General features: G+C 38.2%; 1 protein-coding gene across 2 annotated transcripts in view; it reads right to left on the reverse strand.

The window, feature by feature from the left end:
• Window positions 1-4,795: 4,795 nt before the first annotated feature.
• Window positions 4,796-24,856, reverse strand: part of PLGRKT (plasminogen receptor with a C-terminal lysine) — a 43,934-nt gene continuing 23,873 nt past the window's right edge. For both annotated transcript variants that reach the window (XM_058695851.1, XM_058695852.1), the window contains exons 4-6: window positions 9,523-9,653; window positions 8,836-8,945; window positions 4,796-5,091 (exon numbers count right to left, since the gene is read on the reverse strand). In XM_058695851.1, coding sequence (XP_058551834.1) covers window positions 4,970-5,091; window positions 8,836-8,945; window positions 9,523-9,653 — 363 coding nt within the window. In that variant the 3' untranslated portion in view covers window positions 4,796-4,969. The remainder of the gene's footprint in view (window positions 5,092-8,835; window positions 8,946-9,522; window positions 9,654-24,856) is intronic.

Here is a 24,856-nt window from a genome sequence, read left to right on the forward strand (position 1 = left end):
GAGCAGAAAACATCCACAGAGTGCTGCTAGCCATAATGGAAGTCCTCCAAGAAAAAAATAAATAAACTGAGGTTAGCAATCCATCATTCAATCCTGTGACACCTGTGGACAGAAAAATTTGAACCAGAAATGTCATCTAAACCTGAGACTTAGCAGCACCATTGAGTCTTTATCAGTGACCTAGGTTTCCAGTTACCTTTATCAGCAGTCATGATGAATTTGTCCTGCCCAGCCACATTTCTTACTGTCTTCCAAGTGGCCAGAGGAACAAGTTAGCACAGCAAAATAAACTGGGCTGCAAGAGAATCCCACAGGTGACTTTGGTCCCTGAGGGGCTCAACTCCCCCTACCAGTGGCTCCCCTGGCAGCCATTTTTGTGCTGTTTACTATGAGGGGCATTTGAGTCAGCTTCATCCCTTCATGAAGACTACTCATTTTTTTTGGCCTTCTTATTTTCTAGGCCTTTCTCACTTTCTCTCCCCCGCCCCTAGTCAGTCTGGGCTTCCTGGTGCACCTGCAGGCCAAGCACTGCTCCAGTCTTCATAAATTCCAAAGTTACCAGTAGAAAAATCATCAGAGATGCTAAGTAGTCATCCCTGAATACTAGAATCTACTTTCTGCAAATTGTACAGTTGGTAGAATGCAGGTATTCCTGAAATCCCCTGTAGGCATCCACAAGGCCAAACCTAAGGAATATTTCCAACCCTCTTGCAGAACAAACACACTCCAAGGCCAAGAGATAGTGTGATCCCTGGCTAGTGGGCTTTATTTAATAATATTTTCCCAGCAAGAGTTTGTTCCTTTCCCAGAACAGTGGAGCAGAAACACTATCTAGGTTCTGGCTAGTGTCTCTAGAATATAACCTTTGACCATGCATGTATTAAATTGTCAAAGTCTATAAAATATATTATGAATTTCAGATTGCTCACATTCAGATTACATTGGTTGTAGATTATTCTTTGTAATTTGAGTCTGCTCCCTCCTCATCTTCTTCTAAACCCTGCCCTTCTTTTTTTTTTTTAATTTTTTAAAAAATGTTTATTTGTTCTTGAGACAGACAGAACATGAACGGGGAAGGGGCAGAGAGAGAGGGAGACACAGAATCCGAAACAGGCTCCAGGCTCCGAGCTGTCAGCACAGAGCCCGACGCAGGGTCTGAACCCACGAACCATGAGATCATGACCTGAGCCAAAGTTGGATGCTTAACCAACTGAGCCATCCAGGTGCCCTAAACCCTGCCCTTCTAATCCCCTCTTCTAAGCCTCTGAGACTGAGTATCTATGATATTATAGAAGCATATTTTTGATTTTGACTTTCATTGTCACTGTTCTTTCAGAGTCAGGGAGAATCCTGCCAGGAATTCAAAACACCAACATTTTAGTACAAACTACCATTACCAGATGTGGAATTTTAGGTAAATCACAAAAGCCTCCATTTTCTTGAGAAAATGTGAAAATGGGAGCTTATAGTAGACCATTTCCAAGGGTCTTCTCTTTTTAACATCTGGACAATAACTTCAGTATTTGTCATTAAAACTGTTTTCAGTAGATTTAGGACACTTTTATAATCTTTACAAAGTGAAGTTAGGTACTGGACCATAAAGGACCCTTCAGTTTTACCCCCAAACACAAACTGAGTTGGGTGTAATATCATATAAACTTAGTTTATTTGTAATTTTAGTGACTGTAATTTTAGTCCCCAGTTCTCTCATTTAAATATGAGTTAAAAACATTCAAAATGGCTAAGTACTGTGATTTTATAAACTGTTTTTGCTATTCTATTATTTTATTATTATAAAGTGATTTGATTTCCAATAAGGGTCATTCTGGTGCAGAAAATTTTGGGGCCCGTATTTATTTCCTTCCCACCACGACTTAACCTCCACGTGAAGGTGAGGGAATCTCTGCATTGCTTTGGTTAGGTCTGCAGTGTCTTGGGGGAAGATGAACAGCCACATAGGATAGGGATGAGATTTTCCCCAGCTTTGTTTCTAATCACTGAAAAGTCACTGGGTGAGGTTACCCTTATTCAAATCTCTAAATCTTTGCTTATAATCAGACCTTAGTTTCTTATTTTTCTTCTAATATATTTTCTTACAACAATTTCCTTATTCTTCTTGTAATATCACAAAGATCTGTAAATATAAGCTACCTGAACAAAGACCACATCATGTTCAGTATTTAGAAATGTTAGATGTCTAGGGGTACCTGAATGGCTCAGTTGGTTGAGCGTCCAACTTTGGCTCAGGTCACAATCTCACAATTTGTGAGTTTGAGCCCTGCATCGGGCTCTCTGCTGTCAACTCAGAGCCCACTTCAGATCCTCTGTCTCCCTTTCTCTCTGCCCCTTCCCAGCTCATGCTCTCTCTCAAACATAAAGAAACATTAGAAAATTCAAAAAAAAAAAAAAGATGTCTAGTTGGTAATCAGAATTTAATAATAATAATAATAATAATAATAATAGTAATTAATGCAAGTATTAACATAAATGGCTAACAGCTCGAGTGTCAGAGCAAAAATGTTTGTCCTTTCAATTATAAATATTATTATATTTCATAATATAAATATTATTATGTTTAATAATAAGGGAAAAAGCATTGGATAATCAGTAATACAAAAGACAATTGGAATATATTTTAATACAGTTGAATTGCAAAGCCTTTATTTAATAGCTCTGCTTTGATTTTTGCCTCACAATAGGCACAAAAATGTGAGTGTGTGTGTGTTTAGCAGAGGCTCTATTGAGTAATAATTACTAACGAACTCAGGGTTAATGCCAGGGTGAGAGGCCAATACAAATGAATGTCCTGGTGGTCCAGAGGGACCCCAGCCTGATATGTTGCACACTGACACACATCTTGTGTAAGGTCTTTAGCCAGTCAGTCTTTGCAGGACACTTAAGCCCATTCTCGGTGGGCCCTGGCTAGACCGTATCAGGAATGTTTGGACAGAATGATTGAATTTAAGGTAAAAGAAATGCAATTCCAGATTCTGGCATGGTCTATGAACCAGTGCTAGATGTTAAGTATCCTTTAGACCACCAGTGTGCCTCCTAATCACTACTTTCCCATGTCCTCCAGGAAATCCATGCTAATGATTCAATGAAGAGAACTTACTTTCTTCTCCCTCCACAAACTCAAACTAGTTTCCCAGTTTTGCAATTCTTCTGTGTCACTTTCCTGAACCTATGCTCAAAGCCACAGCCTTAGTTCAGGCCCTGGCCAGTACTCGGGTGGACTATTGCCGTTCTTCATTGCATGGGCTCTGGGATCTTCCCCCTATAGTGACTAATTCCAGTAAAACCCAGTGCAGATATTTCATGCCCATTACTCTCAGGATGCAGATTCCTTAAACCCAAAGCCATTCCAGAGATAATCTGTGCCTCCAAGTGCATTTCTTAACACGTCCCTCACAGGAGGAACCCCCCAGCCTAGGCAAATCGAACCAGCAGCAAATCCCTGGACGTGACATCCTGTCTTGCCTTTAATCAAGCCTCTTCTTCTGCCCAGCATGTCATTGTTCTGCACCTCCTTATCTTCATGGAGAACTTCAGTGCATCCTTTAAGACCTCACCCAATGTTCTCTACAACTATGATTCTGTCAGAACCATATGTTGATATGTGGTCAGTTGCTTGAGTATAATGACTATTGTTTATAACAATGGCCTTTGTTCCCCCTTCAGATTTCATCTCCTCCTATTCTGCTTGGCCTTTCTATTCTTTGGCCATGCCAGGTCTCAGAGTTTTTCCTCTGGCTCTTCCCTTTGCTGAGATCCTTTCCCTGTCCCCCTACCTGCTCTTCACAGGACTGGTTAATTCACCATTCAAGTATCAGCCCAAATGTTACCTCTGTAGAGAGGCAGTTCCTACTGTCCCAGATCCATAGTCCCCCCTCCCCACATGCTCCCAATCACTCTGTTATCATCCTGTTTTATTTCTACTGGAGCATTCATCACCATCAGAAATGGTCTTGTTTATCTCCATGTTTGTTTGTTCCTTTCCTCAGTTCTTCCACCCCTTACTAGAACACATTCCTTTGCCTGAGATGCACCAACCTTGTCTGTTCATTCACTCATGTAACCCTAGGGCCTACAATAGTGCTTGATACAGAGTAGGTATCAGGAAATATCTTTGTAACTATTCTATTATATGTAGGGTTTGCAACTGTAGGAATGGGGCTAAATAGGGTTATCTTATGAGTATAGGTTTCCTGGTGAGTGGAAGTAAAAAGGTAGGATCCTAATCAACCTCCCCTCATTGCCACCTCTTTAGCAGCTCTGTCCTGAATCATCATTTGACTGTGTTTACCTTTTGTCTTTCACAGCTGTCTTCGCTTGGCAAGAATATGTTAAAGGTCTAACCTTTTCAAGGCCTTTTAGAGCATATTCACTGGAGCCAAACCATTTAGGTTCAAGTCTATATATGGCTCTAGGCAAGTAATTTAAGTTCTCTGTGTCTTAGTTTCCACAGCCGTAAAATGATGCCTGCTTTATGGGATTGTTGGGATGATTACAATAATATATGCAAAAAAAATAAGTGGCCACAATAAGTACAATATTCATGTTAGTCATTAACATTAGTTGTTTTCTATCATGTAGAGACAGGACAGTCGACAAATCCAAATAAAAGAAGTATTGGTGGGAGAGAAATGTGATAGGGAACATGTGTGACAGAGAAATGAGAGCAGCAGGACATTTGCTTCCAGAAATTCAAAACAACATAATTTATTAATTATACATTTAGATATTTGTAATACACACATATATAGGAAATAAGTTATTTAGAGTACCTCCATAATTTTGTGTTGAATGTTATAAATTTTATTTTAAAATCATTTAACAAAACCCATCTTGCATTTTAATATTTTAAAATAAAATCCATTATATCAAAATCTCAAGCATCTAAAAATTGTAAAAACCATGATTCAAGTCAACAATGATGTGTTTTGAGATTCGGTGGGTAAACATAATTTCATTTGTCTACGAAGAATTTACTCTGTTCCCTTCTGGCTTTTTCAAGGCTTTCGAAAGTGATCATTCCTTTCGGCAGCTGCAACTTACTCTTTTCTGTTTCCAGTATGTTCTCAGCTTCACCTTAAATAAAGTACAGAAATATGCAAGGTGACAAAATGGCCGTTAGTGTTTTGTGAGAAGGCCAAATTGCTATATCGCAATGACAAGCTGTAACAGTGTTGGAGGCATGCCCCTAAATCTCACATTCACATGTTTCACCCATTGTCCTTAGGGGAAGGAAACTCCCAAAGGAAGGCCATTCTTTCCTTTGGGAGGAAAGGAATTCTGAAGACTCAGAGATAAATGATATGCCATAGATTTTACTTGATAGAAGACAGCATTTTAAAATGTAAAAGAAAAAGAATACCACATATAATACTTAATCCCTTGAAGGAAAGTCAGGATGGTAAGCCTTAGTTGTGTTTGGAGGGGTTTGGGATGGAGAAGCCAAAAAGTCTTTGCTATATTGCTTAATATATAAGTGACACACATAAGAGAAAATAAAGCTTATTAAAATTCTACTTTTTCAGAAAAGCTAATCTTTTACCTGAAACCACTTATACCCAAAATAATATTAAATGTTCTTTAGTCTGTATACATACATACACACAAGAATATACATTAAAAAATTTTTTTTAATGTTTTATTTTTTATATTTTAGAGAGAGAGGGAGAGAAAGCGAGACAGAGCGTGAGCAGGGGAGGGGCAGAGAGAGAGGGAGACACAGAATCTGAAGCAGGCTCCAGGCTCTGAGCTGTCAGCACAGAGCCCTAGGTGGGGCTCAAACTCACAAGCAGTGAGATCAGGACCTGAGCCGAAGTTGGACGCCTAACCAACTGAGCCACCCAGGCTTCCCAAGAATATACATTTTTATAAACAATTCCTCTTTCAAATAACAGCTAGTACTGTCTTGGGCCCAGTTGAAGACTAATTAGCAAGATTAAAAAAATTATAATCTACATTGTTGACATTCTATAAACTTTCCTTGGGAATGAAGGCAAATGTTTCCTTTAAGTACCTCTATTTTAGCACACAGTTAATTTGTACCCCAGGCCCAAGAGGGTGGGCTTACAATTTTCAAATTATAATGTTTCAACCATCTGCAAACATCTTTTTTTTTTGCCTCTGTCTTAAGTAGTAAGTAAAAATCATTATAAATTATATGTAATTAGACAAGCCTTTGATGACATACTAGATGTTTCCATGTGATAGGGCCTCACATATTGCAAATTCTCACCATGTGTTTGCAGAAAGGCTGATGATAAATTCAGTCAAACAAGGGTTGTATATATTGGGTCATCACTAGTTAACAGGGCTAAATGTTATAACCTAAACTTTCGAAGATGGCACATTTCCTGGTAGATTAGAGGAGCCCAACATGGGGCTCTAACTCACAACCGTAAGATCAAGACCTGAGCTGAGAAGAGCTGACCGAGCTGGCCATGTGCCCCTATATATATTTTTTAAACAGGAAATTCCGACAGTGTGTCTTGAAATTTTAAAATTATATGTTCTGTGGATTCTGATGGACCTGTAATAAAATTACTTCCCAAACATACAATCACAGTGTTCTTAGAAAATAAACTTGTTCTCTATTAGTAATATGATCAAGTGAATGCTGTGTAACAGGCTTGACATTTAATAGTACATATTAATTTTTATGAGGCGCTAAGAATTCTAATGTCCATATAAACAATGAAACAATTGAACTCAAGACTAGTGAGTTTTTCCCCCCCATTCTTTTTTATGGTGGTAAAATACATATAATATTTACTGTCTTAACCATGTTGAGTCGTACAGTTCAGTGGTATTAAAAACATTCATAATGCTGCGCAGGCATCCCTACCATCTATCTCCAGAGCTCCTCATCTTGCAAAATCAGACTAATGAATTCTTAAGCAGATGAATAGCATGAAACTGAGTAGGTTATTGAAATGAGCTTTAACATTGGTAAATCAGTTGTGTAGTTAGTCTCCTGCATAAAATGAGATTGCACTCCAGAATTTAATTTGTAGGTCAGTGTTTAATGCATTTTCCCATAGTAATAATGCAATCAAGAAATTTCTAGGCCATCAACAAAAAACTATTTCGCCCACAATATAGCTGAACTATGATATGATACCAATGATGCTTGACCCCAAGGAACATTTTTGCAGAGTTTTTGTGTGGAAAATGTATTTCCATCTTCAAATGGGAATTTTTAAGAACATATAACCCTTGTATCTCTCTAGGCTTGGGAAAGAGAAGTTCTACTCCCTGATTCCAATACCTGCAAAGGAGTCTATACTTCTTCCCTTCCTGTACCAAATCAGTCCCCACAGAGCTTGAGAGACAGTGATGTGCCCATAGAGCCCATGAGAGGAAAGGCTTGGGAAAGCACTGTTTCCAATATGCTCTGGGTCAAAGGCTCAAGAAGAAGGGACAGTGGCAGTGCTATTTTCTAGGGCAATAAAATCCAGAGTTCTGTGCGAACAGCATGGTGCTGGTGATTATTTAACAACCAGCTCTCCCGGAAAAAAAAAAAAAGCATATAAGTTTATTATGAACATAAGTTTATTATAAATTTTACTTATATAAAATAAATGTAGCACACAATTTATAAAAAAATAATAAAATGTTCTGTATACTTTATCATAAATTTCCCCTAGCAAATTGATTCTCAGAATGTTTTTATTGTTTTTTTCCTGAAATATTATATTCATAGCTAATCTATAGTTGTAATTGATGAGAGAGTATAATTCCAACATGAATATTTGTTGGTATTTTCATTTATACTAATGAGTAGGACAAAAGTGGAAACAATAACATATGTTGGAATGTTATTTGTTTGAGAATGATGTAAACAACTTAGCTGAATCGGATAACAGTTTTTATTTTATTTTACTTTATTTATTTATTTATTTATTTTTCAGATAACAGTTTTTAAATGTTGGGAGAATATTTCCTCAACTGTTTGTGCTAGTCACAGTGTAATAGCCATTGACACAACAAACATTTAAGCACAATCTACAGTATTAACATTTTCTTCTTCACTTCCTTCAGTCTAGACCATGTTGGCAAGCTTTCTTAAAAGGGCCAGACAGTAAATATTTTAGGCTTGTGGGACCTTATGTCTCTATGGCAGCCACTCAGCTCTGTTGTGGTAATGGGAATATATCCACAGACAATTCAGAAATCAATGGGCATGTCTGTGTTTTAATAAACTTTATTTTCAAAAACATGTGGCCAGCCTGCAGGCCATAGTTTGCCAACCCCTGGCTTAGACAATCAACAAAATAGTAAGTCAAGCCTTGATTTGGTGTTTGCAGATTTCCATGTGTAAATATTCCCACCATGACCAACTTCAGGCTACCAATGGGATGCCACTGAAGTCAGGGTTGTATCTGTATCTTATTGTGTCTGTCTATTGTATCTGCATTTCTGCCATGCAGATACAGTAGATACACATAAAATAGATACACATAACTTAGGAGTACTGATAATAGTAAAATAATGAAAAACTGGTAAGTTGAGTATATATTACCATTGTTTTTAATAGAATTTAATATTATTTTTGTAATTTATTTAATTATAAGTTTATATAAGTTAATTTTTAATAATGACTGTATTTAACAACCAGCTTACAAATTCCTGAAAATTTGATAGTTCACGTGAGCTGGTATGAGTTGACTCTAGCACACTGCTATGAGAGGGAGCAGATATGTTGGTCATTGGAAGCTCAGAGAGGGGTCTTGTCAAAATGCCCATAAATGAAGGGATCATAAGGAGAGGATCCTTGAACCAGAAGATGAATCAGAAATAGACTCTGCTTTATCAAAAACTGACCTTTCATTCTTTGGAGAAGGGTTCCATATCCTAAGTCATACTGGTAGGTGAAGACAAAGCCTAGTGGAATGATAGGGAAGAGGAAGGCTGGCTTCTTCCTTCTTATTGCTCTGGTTCAAGAACAAAAAAGAATAAATATCAAGAATGGCATGTAAATACTTATCTCCATACTCAATGAAAAAAAATTACCTGCTTTTGGACGAATGTCCTCCATTTTAGAAGGTACTTAGTACGTTTGAGTATTTTACAGAAATAGAATTTTCTTACCCACAACCTCTCCCCAGAGTCTGCAATTCTCAAGAGCAGAGTCTATGACTTGCTCGTCTTTATTTGACATTGAGGCTCAGATTAATCATTTAAAAAATGGTTAAGTATTGCTATATCCCCCTTATGGATTGTGGAGATAAATTAGCAGAGGACTTCTTCTATCTTGGTATTAAGTCAGTCCTGTAACTTATAAAATGGAGAAAAGGATAGAAGAAATCTGAGACACTAGAGGTAGAATTAACTATTTCTACCCTGGTTCTACAGTTATCTCCAAGGACTAAGCTATAAGGGGTTACTGTTTTTACGTATACACTATTTGCAACAAAGTCCTATCTTGGTCAACTTGATAATAATATGTAATGTCAAAAGAAAAAATAAGTAAATTACTTAAGACAAGTTTAAAGTAAATAGCAAACATACCCAGCTGTTAAAGAGATGGCTGCAATGCCAAAAAAAGTTCCAAAATATTTGAGGAATTCTCGAGACCAAGCAATCTGCAAAGCCATCTGCCTTTCTCTCATTTCATTCTGCATCATTAGCTGTCTTTCCAGCTGAGGAAGAAACAAATAGCAAAGTCTGGTTACTCATCTTTTGATTTGGAGCAGAGAGTTAATAATCTGCTCTTCCAAGGGATTTTCATTCTTCATTTGTTTTTATTCATCTTTTTTTTTTTTTTTTTAATCTCAATAGACTTTGACTGAAGTTCCTCTGGACAGCTATCCACAGCTGTCACCTTGGCAGTGAAATCTTCCTGGAATATACATACAGACTGGATATGATATTCTTCTGTGTCCTCAGGTCTTGAATGCATGTGATCTTGAAATTTTATTCAACCCTAAAATATATGTTCAGCCTATTCTGTCACTTGTGAGGAAAGATCTATGTGCTTTTAAATGCAAGTACATCTTATTGGCCATTATTAGAAATTGCATTGAAATCATTTTGCTTTCCAAATTTATCTGGTTGCAAATTGACATTCACTTGATGTAGCAGGTCCATATCATTTTATGATATGATTGTAGAGGGGTATTACTCTGAGACATCAATAGAGATTTTTCTTTGCCATAATCTTCTTTTTGCCTCAAGTGCTTTGTCACTTTAGTCAGTGTCTTTCGCTTCATTGGAGCAGAAAGCATATACAGCCCAGAGCACAAAAGGAGACTGGATTTCTGAAGGGATATTTAGAAAACACAAGAGAAGCAACTGTCTGACAGCCCATTATTTTGAGAAATTCAGATTCTTTTTTTTTTAAATGTTTTTATTATTTATTTTTGAGAGCAAGAGACAGAGTGGGAGTGGGAGAGGGGCAGAGAGAGAGGGAGACCCAGGATCCAAAGCAGCTCCTGAGCTGTCAGCACAGAGCTGAACATGGGGCTCAAGCCAACGAACCGTGAGATCATGACCTGAGCTGAAGTCGGATGCTTAACTGAGTCATCCAGGCACCCCAAGAAAGTCAGATTCTTGAGAGAGAAAAGTTGTTTTTTAACTTCTAAAATCTTGGCACTGTGTATCATTAGCAGAACACAGAGGACAGCAAGCATAGAATTCATGATGTAAACCATAGGGTGGGAAGGAATGGGAAATAACGCGACTCCATTTTCCCTTCTTGCTGCCTTTCTACTGTAAGAAGGAACTAGAAGAAGAAAGGGAGATTTTAGATTTAAAGATGGGGCTTGGCTCCTTGGCCCCTCTTAGGGGTTGAAGCTCTGGAGGGTTGTGATGGATTTAGGGTTTGGGGATCCCCAGAGTGCACCTGTGGGCCTATCTTCTGTTGGGAATTCTGGCAAGGGGCAACTGAAGTGGAGCAGAAATGAGCAGACCTGAGAGAGGCCACTCAGTCTCCCTCAGCTGCCAGGGCGTATGGAGAATGTTTGCAGGTTTCCTGTGTCAACCTGAAGAGGGTCACAGAAGGTAGCTGACAATTGAAGGCGGGTCTGGGCTTACCAGATAGTCCACAAAACCTAGAGCCTGGGGACTCCTTAACAGACACTCAGGCAGGGGCCATAAACCACGTGCTGGGTAGGGAAAGTGGCTGGATATCAGGGGATTAGCAGCATCCTAGAGTCCAGAGATGATGGTCAAGCCAACCTGAAACATGGCTGAATACCCTTCGAGGAAATAACCTGGAGCTGCCCAGGTTGATCAAACAGGAAATAACAGCAGAAAAGCCTCCTCCAGCCAGAGTGTTTTGTGTACATTATTAGTTGGCATGTGAAATGCATCCTTGCTATCTTACTTATTCAAAAACTTACATGATAGTTCATAGTATCCCCCCCCCACAAAGTGATGTAGATGCATCAATTAATCATTTGTGTTTTATCAAAATGCAGCTGAATCCAATCATGAAACAGATGAACACAAGATCAGTGGTTCTGAATCGTACCTGCACATTGTGAGCCTCTCAGGAACTTTTCAAAATCCCAATGCCCAGGCCCACACCCCGGACCAGTGAAACTAGGATCTGGAGTGAGGACCAGTCATTAATATTTTTTAATTTTTTTTTAACGTTTATTTATATTTGAGACAAGGAGAGACAGCATGAATGGGGGAGGGTCAGAGAGAGAGGGAGACACAGAATTTGAAACAGGCTCCAGGCTCTGAGCTGTCCGCACAGAGCCTGACGCGGGGCTTGAACTCACGGACCGGGAGATCATGACCTGAGCCGAAGTCGAATGCTTAACCTTAGACTGAGCCACCCAGGCGCCCCAATCATTAATATTTTTTAAAGGTTTCCAGGTAATTCCAGTGTGCAACTAGGATTGAGAACCACTGCCTGAAAAAATTCACAGCCTAGGTTTTCCCAACCAAAGATCAAGCTGAAATATCAGTCTGAAAACTGATCCTCTGGGAATTCTCAAAAGATTGGGAACAGAGGGCTTTGTAAGGGTGGTGGAACTAATCTGTATGGCACTGTCGTGGTGGAAAGGTGACACTGCATTTGCCAAAGACCTTTAAACTTCACGCACAAAGAGTGAATCGCATTGTATGCAGTAATGAAGCATCCTGGATGGGATCGTGGGACAGAAAAGGAAATTAGGGAAAAACTAATGAAATTTGAATATGGAATTTATTTAATAGTGATATACCAATGTTAATTTCTTAGTTGTGACAGTTAAAATAATGTTAGATATTAACTGTAGAGTATACTAAGTATGGGGTATTCAAGAACCCTGTCCTCTTTTTTTTTTTTTTTAAGTTTATGTATTTTGAGAGAGATGGACAGTATGAGTGGGGGAAGGGCAGAGATAGAGATAGAGAGAGAGAGAGAGAGATTGAGAAAATCCCAAGCAGGCTCTGCACTGTCAGAGCGGAGCTGGATGCAGGGCTCAAACTCACAAAACCGTGTGACCATGACCTGAGCTGAAACCAAGAGTCAGACGCTTAACTGACTGAGCCACCCAGGCGCCCCTGTCCTCTTTTTCTATAAAACTAAAGCTGTTCTAAAATTTAAGTTTATTTTAAAAATGGTTATGAACAAATCTTATTTTATGTGTCTCTTCTAATAAGAATAGAGGCATTCATCTCTGTATATCATAAATTGTGATAATCAGTAAGACTGTGTATCTACAATAAACTCTGAGCCTAGCACTAAAAAAAAATCTATGCATACCCTCTCTGTGGGGAAAAAATTCCTGATGAAAGACATCACTGAGCTATAATTTTAATTACCAATTAAGTTTATTAATTATCTCATGCTTCATAAATTATGCTTAAAATCATAGGCCTAGATCTAAATACATTTCAAACTTCAGATTAATTAATGAATTTTATTAACAAACTTTTTCAGCAGCCATAAGGGATAATTATATTAATTTACCAATAATAGGCATCATGTTAATAAATGTACATTCATTTTCACCCTTCTTCCCAAATATTGACACATAAGAAATACGAGAAAAAGAGAACATGTACAGTAAGTTTCCTTAGCAGTTTTTTTAATTAAAATAATTTTTTTTTATTGTTTATTTTTGAGAGATAGAGACAGAGCGTGAGTAGGGAAGGGGCAGAGAGAGAGAGGGAGAGACAGAATCTGAAATAGGCTCCAGGCTCCGAGCTGTCAGCACAGAGCCCGATGTAGGGCTTGAACCCACGAACTGTGAGATCATGACCTGAGCTAAAGTTGGATGCTTAACTGACTGAGCCACCCAGGCACCCCTCCTTAGCAGTTTTTAACCCAAATCATAAATGTAAAATTCTTCATCCTATTTTAAAAGAATTTTAGATCTTTTTATAATACTAGGGTTTTTTTTTTGTCTCTTATTTTTGGTATTGCTTTACAAAACAATTTGAAATTAGAATGTTACTGCTTATGACTTCAGACTCTAATGTTCTTATAGGTTTATCTGATACTAGTTTAACAGTTATAGAACCACAATTCATTTTAAAGAGAACATAATAAAAGGAAACTAGCTTATTAAAAATAATTGAAATAGGGGCACCTGGGTGGCTCAGTCGGCTAAGTGTCTGACTTCAGTTCAGGCCATGATCTCATGTTTGTGGGTTTGAGCCCCACATTAGGCTCTGTGCTGACAGACCTGCTTCAGATTCTGTGTCTCCCTCTCTCTCGGCCCCTCTTCCACTCATGCTCTGACTCTGTCTCTCTCTCCCTATCAAAAATAAATAAACATAAAAAATTTTTTTTAATTGTGCATAGTAGTAGAAACCATATCCTGACTACCTTCATAAAACTGTTATATCTGCTCTTTATTGTGTATTTTATTTAATTTGAATTTATTTATTTTAGAGAGAGAGTGCATGGACAAGTGTGGGAGGGACAGAGAAAGAGAGACTCTCAAGCAGGCCCCATGCCCAGCACAGAGCTGGACACAGGGCTCCATCTCATGACAGTGAGATCATGACCTGGCTGAAATCAAGTCGGTCACTCAACTGACTGAGCTACCCCAGGCAACCCCCTCTTGTATATTTTAATTCTTCAGTTTCTGTGTTTATATATATACTTATATTATACATATATATTTTTAAATAAATATATATTTAACATATTAATATATTTAATTGTTATATTTAAATAATTTAATAAAATATATTTTATATAAAAATATATATTTAAGCTTTATCTATCTATTTATTTAGAGAGCACATGAGCAGGGAAAGAGGAGAGAGAGAATCCCAAGCCGACTCTGCACTGCCAGAGAGGAGCCAGCTGCAGGGGCTCAATCCCACGAACCGTGAGATCATGACCTGAACTGAAATCAAGAGTCAGACACTTAACCAACTGAGCCACCCAGGCACCCCTCTTTGTTTAAAAAATATTAAGAACAGTCACAAAATTACTGACCTCAGTAATTTATCAATCTCTTGAGTTTCAGAAGGGACAATTACATAAAGTTCCACAGACCACTTAATGCAAGTTTCCCCTTAATACAATAATAAAGTGATTAAATTTCACTTGGACGCAGAAAATATTTTCAGAGCTCAAAGAAGGCAATGACATTGTCCTATAAATTATTTTCATTGCATTTTTTTCCATTGGAGCCTTTTCTATTTTTGAGAAATAATTAGGCCAATCATGAAAAAATTCAGTTACTTCTTTTTAGTTTAAAAGTGGCCTTTTAACTTATGCATAATATATTCCCAAGTAACAGAAAAGTTGTCTTTTTATTTGCTTAATTGGGGAATGCCAAAAAGAATTCTATGCCTCCTGTCACAAAAGAAGTTTTGTTTTTTTTTTTATCAGAATTGAAAATATTTTATATTTGTCTGGGCCTTTGTTAAATTAACAGAGACATCATTGATACCCCCAAACTAAAAGCAAAATCAGAATTTCAGATAAATAGAACATAGACTAAGACTGCTAACATGAAGCATCTGCAATGAAAACTGTAACAAGTAGATTTGTCTTTAATTGGCTCTACAGATAGATATATTTTAAGTTTGTTTATTTATTTTGAGAGAGAGAGAGAGAGAGAGAGAATGAGCAGGGGAGGGGCAGAGAGAGAGGGAGACAGAGAATCCTAAGCAGGCTCTGCACTGTTGGCTCAGAGTCCAATGTGGGGCTCAAAACCAGGAACTATGAGATCATGACCTGAGCTGAAATCAAGAGTCAACTGACTGAGCCACCCAGGTGCCCCGCTCTACAGATATTTTAAATGCTCAACATCCAGTAAATAGTTTGGGGAGAATCCAGAAAGGAAAATGAGTAATAAATTCAAGTTTTTTTTAAAAAAAAAACTACTATTTTTTTGGTCAATGACTTATGAAAGTAATTGAACATAAACAAAATCACAGTAGTATTTAGAAGCTTAAAAGCTTTGCTTACAGCATCTTGTTACATATCTTCCAATAAAGATTAAACACAACTAAATCCATTCTTACTCTCAAATGTTTGAAAACAGTAAGGTCTCCCTAAATAAAAGATAAGAATGCAAGTTTGGCAAAAACCTTTTATGTTAAGTTATGGATTCCAAAATAAATGGAATCTCCCCAACGAGATCAGAAGATGCTAACAAGATAAGCAGAGCCTGGGAAAGAACAAAAGACCTTTGACCTTCTCAGCCATTGTCTAAAAGTCTTTTAAGATCACTCCTAACTGTGTCTGGTACTGAAATTGTAGACAATTCCACAACTTAAGTAAAAAACAATACGGGTGTTTTCTTTTATCCTGGTTTTCCTCATTTTAAAGAGGACGTATTTCTTAGTTTGATAATTAATGTTTCACTTTGTCGATCCTAACTGTGCACAAAACTAAAACCTCTATAATACGTAGAACTAAGAATCTTAGAACCAAAATATGTTTCAAAAACTAAAATCAGAAAATCCTTAAGAAATTGCAGGATGCTTATTTTTACTTCATTGTGGACACTGATTCGCTAATTGTGACATACGATTGAGGACATACGATTCACTAATAATAGTAACGTGGCTCATGAGGTGCTAAGCACTGTACTAGTTACATACATTGCCTTTCCCACAAAACCCTATGAGGTTGGTCTATGAGTTGAAAAAAAGGGAATCCATTCCAACTAGTAGTTTAAACAAAATGACAATTATTGCAGGGTAGTTAGCAGCTTAAGAATTTCTGGGGGAGCAGGGAAAATCAGTTTGCATTCTGTACTGTCAGGAACAACCCAACCAGGAGAATGCTCAGCCAGAACATGGGACTTTTCTGGGGGAACCCCACAGCTACTGTCTCCTGTCACATACTTGGGTCCAAATGCTGAAACTCCACCTCCACGTTCCCAAAATACCAGTCACTTCTACAGTGGTTACTAGAAGATCCAGTGTCTTCTTGGAGCTTTACCCCGCCCACGTCTACCTCCACAGTCTCCCTCAGGCATGCCCTACCTGGCAGAACTAGGTTAGATATGAAACCCAGCTGCAAGGGAGTCTGGGAAACTTGCCTTTGACTTTTCCAGCCTCTGTTGTATCCACAGGCACTTGATAAGGGAGTTGGAATGGAACAGAAGTTAAACAATCCAGTCAATATTGACGGCCACAGGAGGTATTATCTCAGTTTACAGTTGAGGAAACTGAGGTTCAAAGTTTGAGTGATTTCCCCTGTGGCCTCAGTTATTAAATAGCAGACCTGGGGTTCTAACCCAGACCTGCCTGTCCCAAAGTCCAAATTTTCAGTCTACTGTTAAGTATACTGAAGTATCAAGTCAGTATAGAAAATAGGGGTGAATGGCAGGGTATGTGATCATCATCTGAAAAACCTTTAGCTTTCCATATATTTGATGCCATAATTTTAGAAAGATTGCATAAAGAGCTCTCAATTGACCTGGGATACAGACTGACCTGAATATTCTGTTTAAATCTCTTTGAAAGAACCTCAACAACTCACTGCCTCCAATTTCTTACCAGCATTTCATGCTCCCCTCTTCTCAGTGGTTTCGGTAACTACCGCTCTCTGAATGTGAGCGTTTCATGGTCCTTACAAGACGCCCTTTTCAGTGCCACGGCGGATTTCTCAGAGAACCAGTAGCCACCACCACTTACGAATAATGACCAGGGTCTGCAGACTTGACTGTCTAAACATTTCTTTGAGATGTGACCTCCCCTGTCCTGTTGCACAGGCATGGGTTTGGGGCTCTGGGATCTCTCCCTGAGAGAGAACAAAGCCAGCCCATGGCTTTGTAAGGAAAATAGTGTCTGTGCTCGAGATGAGGGCAGAACAGGGAGCAACGGAAGTTCTGAAAGGTCAAGACCCGCTCCCCTTCTGTAGACAGGATACAAAAGGAAAAGGAAACTCGTAAGAGCAGATGAGCACTGGAGCCTTTTCCAGAAATGGTCCTTCAGATCCTCTATTTGTTTACTTTGCCCCCAGAATTTCCTGCTTGGTCATCTTCTCTTGGTCTTCGAGTTCCTGGTGATACCATCTCTTCCTGATGACTTCTGAATTCTAAATCTCCCTCCTACAACTCTTTTCAGTGGTCGATCCTATTTCCAGCTGCCTTCTGGGGACCTCCCCTGGGAGAGGGATGGGCAGGTCTTACCGTAATATCTCTGCATACCTCCTGAATCCAGTCTCTTTCTTCCGTGCTGCCTTTGTTCCAGCTCCAGCCCAGAGCATCATTACTCATCAAAAAAAGTACAGCGTTACCGCCATCTGTGTTCTCTGGTCCTAGTTTCTTCCCCACCCTGTCCATTTTTTAATAGTTGTCTTTTTATATTTGTTTATATTCTTGTCTTAAAACGATTCTTATATTACTTTCCTGCTGAAAAACTTCCACTGGCTCTTTAGTTCCTAGACATGATGTAGCCTTTTAAAATCCTATTCTGTTTCGCCTCTAGGGCTTTGTGTCCTGCCACCCTTGTCCAAGACACCAGCCACCAGCCTTCACCTGTGTCAGGCATTTTCCCCTTCCCACACATTTTTGTTTATGGAAAGAGATAGACTTTGGGATTGCACGGACTAGGTTCACATTCCAGTTACATCACTTACTTGCTGTGTGATTGTGGGAAAGACCCCTGAATGCCTTAACTCAAATTCCTCTATCTCCAGGAGCAACATTAGCTGCCTTACAGGGCTGCTCTCCTAAATCCCACGGTGTATTTGCAAGGGCTGGTGCGCCAAGGGCACTGGTATGTGTTAGCCTCTTTGTCTTGCTCTTTCCTCTCATCTCCTGTCCTTGGTGGTTACCTAGATTTAGAGACTTACTCTTGTCCTTTCTTCGCTCTCTCTTCCCTGGAGAGTTTCTGTTTTCCTGACTTGAGAGTTTATCTTTGCAGGAGGCCCTCACATCTCTTTCCGGGGTGCTGTCTACTCACTGAGCAATGCTGCCAGCTGCAGCCATCTCTCTAGCATTCCTGGCACTACCCTGAATTCAACACCACCTGCATTTCCATCGTGGTTCCTTCAGACCAGCTCCTTGTCTTCCTCAGAGGCGCCGTGATTCTCCCAGGGGAATGAAAACTTTTATTTCATTTTCAGCTTACTCCCCTTCTTATTCCCCCCAAGTTCTAGTTAGTCCAGAAATCCCACCCACTTTTCTTTCAAAATTTCCCCTTTTCTCCATTCTTGCTGCCTCCCCTGCTAGCCTTATATGTCTAGACTGCGGTATATATCTATTAACAAAAGCACTGTGGCACAGAGGCCACAGTAGACACCAGGGCCAGGCTGCCTGCCAGGGAAGCCTAGTTCCATCACTTGCAAGCTGTCTGGATTTTGGTGAGTTCTTGCATCTTTCTGCACCTCAGTTTTCTCATCTGTAAAATGGAGCAAATGACAGTGCCTACCTTTTAGAGTTGTTATAAGTATTCAATGAGCAAATACATGCAGAGGTCTAGAGCAGAGCTTTAATAAGGGTTAAATAAAAGTTAGTTGCCATTATTTGCCTAGAAAATAGATACAGAATTGTAAGATTGATTATTTGTAAATATCGATTCTGCCCCTGGTGCTCCCCTCCTCGAAAACTTCTAATGCTTCTATTTTTGCCTCTCTGCTCAGTTTTCCAGGTCCTTCAGACCATATCTGTGCCCCAGGATGTCCTAACCTTGTTGTCTGCTGCAGCCCCTCCCAGCTTTGGTCAGCCTGGCCTCCTACAGTTTTCTAGGTGGGACTCCACTCGTCTCTTCCCAGCCCTGTGACCTAGGTGAGTCACGACATATGTATGCTCTAGTTTTCTCATCTGTAAAATGGGGATAATAATAGTACCTACCTCGTAGGTTTACTTTTTTATGGGGCTAAAAAGAAATTATGTATATAGAGCATCTTTTTTTTTTTTTTTAAACATGCCTGTGGTTGGTGGAGGAAAGGATGTTTGCATGGGAAGAGCAGAAGCAGCTTTACACAGTATCAGATGGAAATACATTTCTGTAAATCTTGAAGCCTAGGGAAGTAAAAATATGTTTCAGGAGAAAAAGACAAAATTTGCACACAAGTGACAATATGATTCCTAAAAGCTAATGGTTATTGAGCCATTTACTCCTTGTAACAGTCTGTTTGGCAGAGGTAACAAACATCCCCCTTTTTCCAAAAGAGGAAACTGAGGGGTAAGAATGATTAGGTAACTCACCTGTATCTGTAGTTCTGTTTGTACTGGGTTTTCTTTTACCTCTTAGATGAAGAAACTGTAGCTCAAGAAGGTTAAAAGGCACGTGCAAGTTTGCCAAATGAGTAGTTGGCAGGGCGCAAGCTCCTTCTCTGGACTGTTGATCCATTGTTCTCAGTGAAACCTATCTTCCGTACTATTTATTTTCAGATAATAAGTCCCATGTTCATTTAGTAATAGAAAAATGTTTTATACAACTTAATTCATAAGATGTTTAGTTTACTGCAAATGTAACTTAACCCAACAATAATCAATAACATCTTTATAGTATGGGCTTTAAATGTTATAATATCTAGTTATTAATGGGGTTGCTGCAATCTCCCAAAGATTAGCCCAGCATCGTAATTTCTGTCAGTTGATGAGGACAGGCCAAAAAATAAGAAATGCAGAAACGCTACATTTTCAGCAATATTAGGAATCATCTGTTCATATTTAAAAGCATTATCCTGAGGTACCTGGGTGGCTCAGGTGGTTAAGCCTCTGACTTCAGCTTAGGTCATGATCTTGCAGTTTGTGGGTTCAAGCCCCATGTCAGGCTCTGTGCTAATGGCTCAGAGTCTGGAGCCTGCTTTGGATTCTGTCTCCCTCTCTCTCTCTGGCCCTTTCCTGCTCGTCCTCTCACTCTCTCTCTCTCTCTCTCTCTCTCTCACTCTTTCTCTCTCTCTCTCTCTCTCACTCTTTCTCTCTCTCTCAAAAATAAACATTAAAAAATAAAAATAAATAAAAAATAAAAGCATTATCCTGAGGACTGAAATATACTCCTTCTAGCAAGAAATTTGCAAAAGATTTCTAACCATTTTAACAGACATTTGTCTAAAAGCTATATACTGCTTTTACTGCAGTATGTGGTATAAATGCTGCTGCCTTCATAATAGAATATAGCAAACCAAAGTAGTTTGGTTATTTATTTATGAATTTAGTTAGCTAGTAGTTACATACCTTTTTTCTAGGTTTGAACATTAGGAACCTTCTTTTAGTAAAGACATAGACTCATCATTAGCTCTCCTGGGCTGTAATCCAGCTGTGCTGTCATAGTTCGCTGAGTGGTCCCAGGCCTCTGCATCTATTTTCTGTCTCCTCCTGTATCAAGTGCTTATTTCTCACTCTTAGTAGTAAATCCTCTTCTAAGCACCAGTGTCTCCTGGTTCCCTTTCTTCTCTTTCTCTCCCTCTCAATGATCTGTTGCTTTTGATTGTCTTAGGGGCAGTAAGAGAGCAAAGCTTGTTAGAACTGTGTATAAAGTAGAAGTACATATGGGGCGCCTGGGTGGCTCAGTCGGTTAAGCAGCCGACTTCGGCTCAGGTCACGATCTCGCGGTCCCTGAGTTCGAGTCCCGCGTCGGGCTCTGTGCTGACCGCTCAGAGCCTGGAGCCTGTTTCGGATTCTGTGTCTCCCTCTCTCTCTGACCCTCCCCCGTTCATGCTCTGTCTCTCTCTGTCTCAAAAATAAATAAACGTTAAAAATAAAAAAAAAAAAAAAGTAGAAGTACATAAATTTCTAATGAGGACCTGATAGGGACATCCTATGAGTATGTTATACTTATTACAATTATTATAATAATTATATATATTATATGTATACAATTGTATATAAATATAACTGTTATAATTATTAATAACAATTGTTATAATTATTTGGTTCTTTTGTCTTTAAGTTATTTCTCCTTGTTTCCTCATCATGTGCCAGACAAGAAGTTGTCAGATACATGACTTTGGTCTAATGAGATGCTATTACAGTCACAATAAAATGGAGAATAATATTGTTTAACACCTCTTACCATGATAGACAGGAAATTTGCAAAGTATTTATTTTCAGGATATGAGCCAAAGCAAAAGAGAAGTAAAAAAAAGATAACACTAACCACACTGAATACAACTATAACCATGTAGATATTCTTTATTTAGTTTCCTTTCTGTCTTCTCAATGGTAGTGCTTCTAATCCTACATGTTGATGTCTTCAGGGAATCCTGAAACTGAAGGTCTTTATCCAATAAAAAGTACTTTTGTACTTTCATGTAGTTTTATTACATTCAGAAATGTTCTAAATCTAAAATAATTATTCCAAAATACTTCAGCAGATGGAGAATCCAAGCAAGAAACAAGAGTCATTAAAGGCTATGCTGAGCAAAGACTTTCCCACCTGGCTGGCAGGAGTTTTTAAAACATTTTTTTGACAGGGGCACCTGGGTGGCTCAGTCGGTTAAGCGTCTATGACTCTTGAATCTGGCTCAGGTCATGATCTCACAATTCATGGGTTCGAGCCCACATCAGGCTCTTCACTGGCAGCATGGAGCCTGCTTGGGATTCTGTCTCTCCCTCTCTCTGTCTCTCTCTCTCTCTCTCTCTCTCCCCCTCAAAATAAATAAATAAAGTTAAAAAATAAATAAAACATTTTTTTTTTGACAAGCTGATTCTAAAATTCCCTCGGAGGAGGAAATATACTACAACATGGATGAAACTCAGAATTATTATACTTTGTGAAAGAAGCCAGACAGATACAGTACTGTATAATTCCATTTGTTTGAAATGTCTAGAAAAAGCAGATCTATAGAGACAGAAGGTAGATTAGTGATTTTCCAGGTGGGGTGTTGGGATCCAAGACTTACTGTAAATGAGCACAAGGGAATTCTGGAGATGATGGAAATGTTCTAAAACTGGATTATGGTGATGGTTGCAGAACACTATAAATGTACTAAGAATAACTGAATTGAATCCTTACAATGGGTGGATTTTATACTATGTCAATTATACCTCAGCAAAGGTGTTTAAAAAAAAAAAAGAAATGGGACAGACTACCCTTTCAGCATTAGTCATGATAGGTAAGTGACAGCATGTGTTTATTTAAGTTTTTTTTTTACTGTTTATTTAATTTTGAGAGAGAGACAGAGTGTGAGCAAGGAGAGGGGCAGAGAGAGAGGGAGACACAGAATCTGAAGCAGGCTCCAGGCTCTGAGCTGTCAGCACAGAGCCTGACACGGGGCTCGAACTCGCAAACTGTGAGATCATAACCTGAGCCAAAGTTGGATGCTTAACCGACTGAGCCACCTAGGTGCCCCAGCATGTGTTTACTTTAAATCATTATAAAAAATAAGAAAGATATGTGGTTATATAGTCGCCTGACTTCGTAATTCTTCCTGTATCTTAAAAAGGCCTTTTGTATTCCACTCTCAGTAAATTATTCAAAAACATCTGAACCACTTGGTAAGGAATAATTCTAGTCAGATGCAAAAAATTATAAATAATTTTATAATAAAACATTCCATCTTTACATTTATAAAAGAAGAAAGGAAAAACTGTTTAGCATTATATATATATATTCCTTTTCACAAATCATTACTTTCAAGCATTATATTCCATATTTTTCTATTCTCATACCAAAACACACCAGGTTTTCCTTGCAGTGGCAAGAGGTGGGAAGAATATTGGGTTTTTTTGCTCAGTAAATGTTTCTGTATTTTCTTCAAGTTTTCTTATGTCTGATACTAATATCACCGTCCTTGAGTATTAGATGCTTACTTGCCCTATAGAGGTGCCATATACACCATAGTAAATTTTTGGTCAAGAGGGTGAGTTGAAGTGATCTGCCTTCCTTTAAAACATTGCTCAGATATCAGCCCATCACCATTTTTTACAGGGTATTTGGGGAGCTCAGTTTGTATGGTTGTTAACCTGGATATTCTTTTATTTAGAAGAAAATATGTTTGCACAATAACTAAAATCAGAATCCAATTAATATCAGAAAGTTAATATAGCGACATAATTGCTAATAGGAAGAATTCATGGGGTAGGTCATCTCCAGTTCTTATGAATTTTTGGCAAACCTTATATTGGAAGTTTCTTATTTAAACCTGATTTCAGTATAAAGACAGAAGTAGGCTGTAGAAAGAATCCATTATTTAGTTTCCTGTTTCTGGGAAATAGTACTTCCAATATTCATGTTCACATGTGATTTTAAGAATAAAATACCATTTCATTATTATAAGAAAATAACCATTAATTCCTGAAATGGAAGAAATTGTTATTTTTACATTTTGTCCTTTTCTGATGTGTATGGGTCTAAGAGTTTTACAGAAAGGTGAGCCTGACCCAGTCATAACCAATAAATCTTCGATTTGCTGCTGTTAAATCCCTGCAGAAATACTCATTCCTCCTGCAATATAATGCTAAGTAAAAACCCAAACTGAATAGCCACAGACAGGGAGAGGTCAAATTGGGAAACATAAACATAAATGTAATTAGAGGTTTGTGCTATAAAATGTTCTTCTATAATCCTCATGAATGTTTCTGCTTAATGAGAAAGAGATACATTTTTTGTGATGGGATGTTTATTCACACTGACCTCATTTTTGAAAACTAAAACCTAATTTGATAGTACTGATAAGCAAGCTAAGATGTGAAGTATTAAAAGCAATAGTGGCTTAGTATCAGCCCACAGTGGGAGGCAGGGGAAAGGCCACATAAAAGACAGTGTGGTAGGAAGGGAAAGGCATGAGTTTTCATGAAAGATATTGGCATCATTAATTCTGAGTCTGGAGGAAGACAGCACTCCCTGTATCAAATCCAATAGAAAATCAATTTAGGGCACCTGGGTGGCTCAGTTGGTCTCAGCCACTCTCCCGCTCTCACTCAAAATAAATAAATAAACTTTAAAAAAAGAAATTGTAGGAATATTGAGGATTTGAGCAACTAAATTAACAAGTTAATTTTATGTATATGTGTATAGCCCAATAAACATAGGAAAATATTCTTTACAAATATTTAGTGAACATTGTATTATGCCACAATAAAATATCCCAATAAATCCTCAAGTCAAAAATCTTGTAGACCATTTTTAACCATAGTGCAGTAAAAGTAGGAATTAAAACAAATGGATAATGATTATTTATAAGATTTGAGAAAATAAGTTGAAAAATGACTAAACCCCCCCCCAAAACTATGAAAATCAACAAGATAATTTAGCAGGATGGCTGAATATAAGATCATATAAGCTCAACATACAAAAATTAAAAATGTTTATATGCCAGAAACCATTAAAAACGATTTATAATATTATAAATACTATATAATACCCAAGAATAAATTCCAACCAGAATCATATCAGGAATTATCTTAGTGAACTTCACAAGCTTGTTGTACATTTACTTAGATGAAAAATATGCCAGAAAAAACTATTTTGAAAATTGCTTTACCTGCCAGACATCCAGAGTTACTGTAGCGGTGTGTTGTACATTATGGTAGCC

Source organism: Neofelis nebulosa, chromosome 12 (genome assembly GCF_028018385.1).
Source record: "Neofelis nebulosa isolate mNeoNeb1 chromosome 12, mNeoNeb1.pri, whole genome shotgun sequence".
Lineage (NCBI taxonomy): Eukaryota > Metazoa > Chordata > Mammalia > Carnivora > Felidae > Neofelis > Neofelis nebulosa.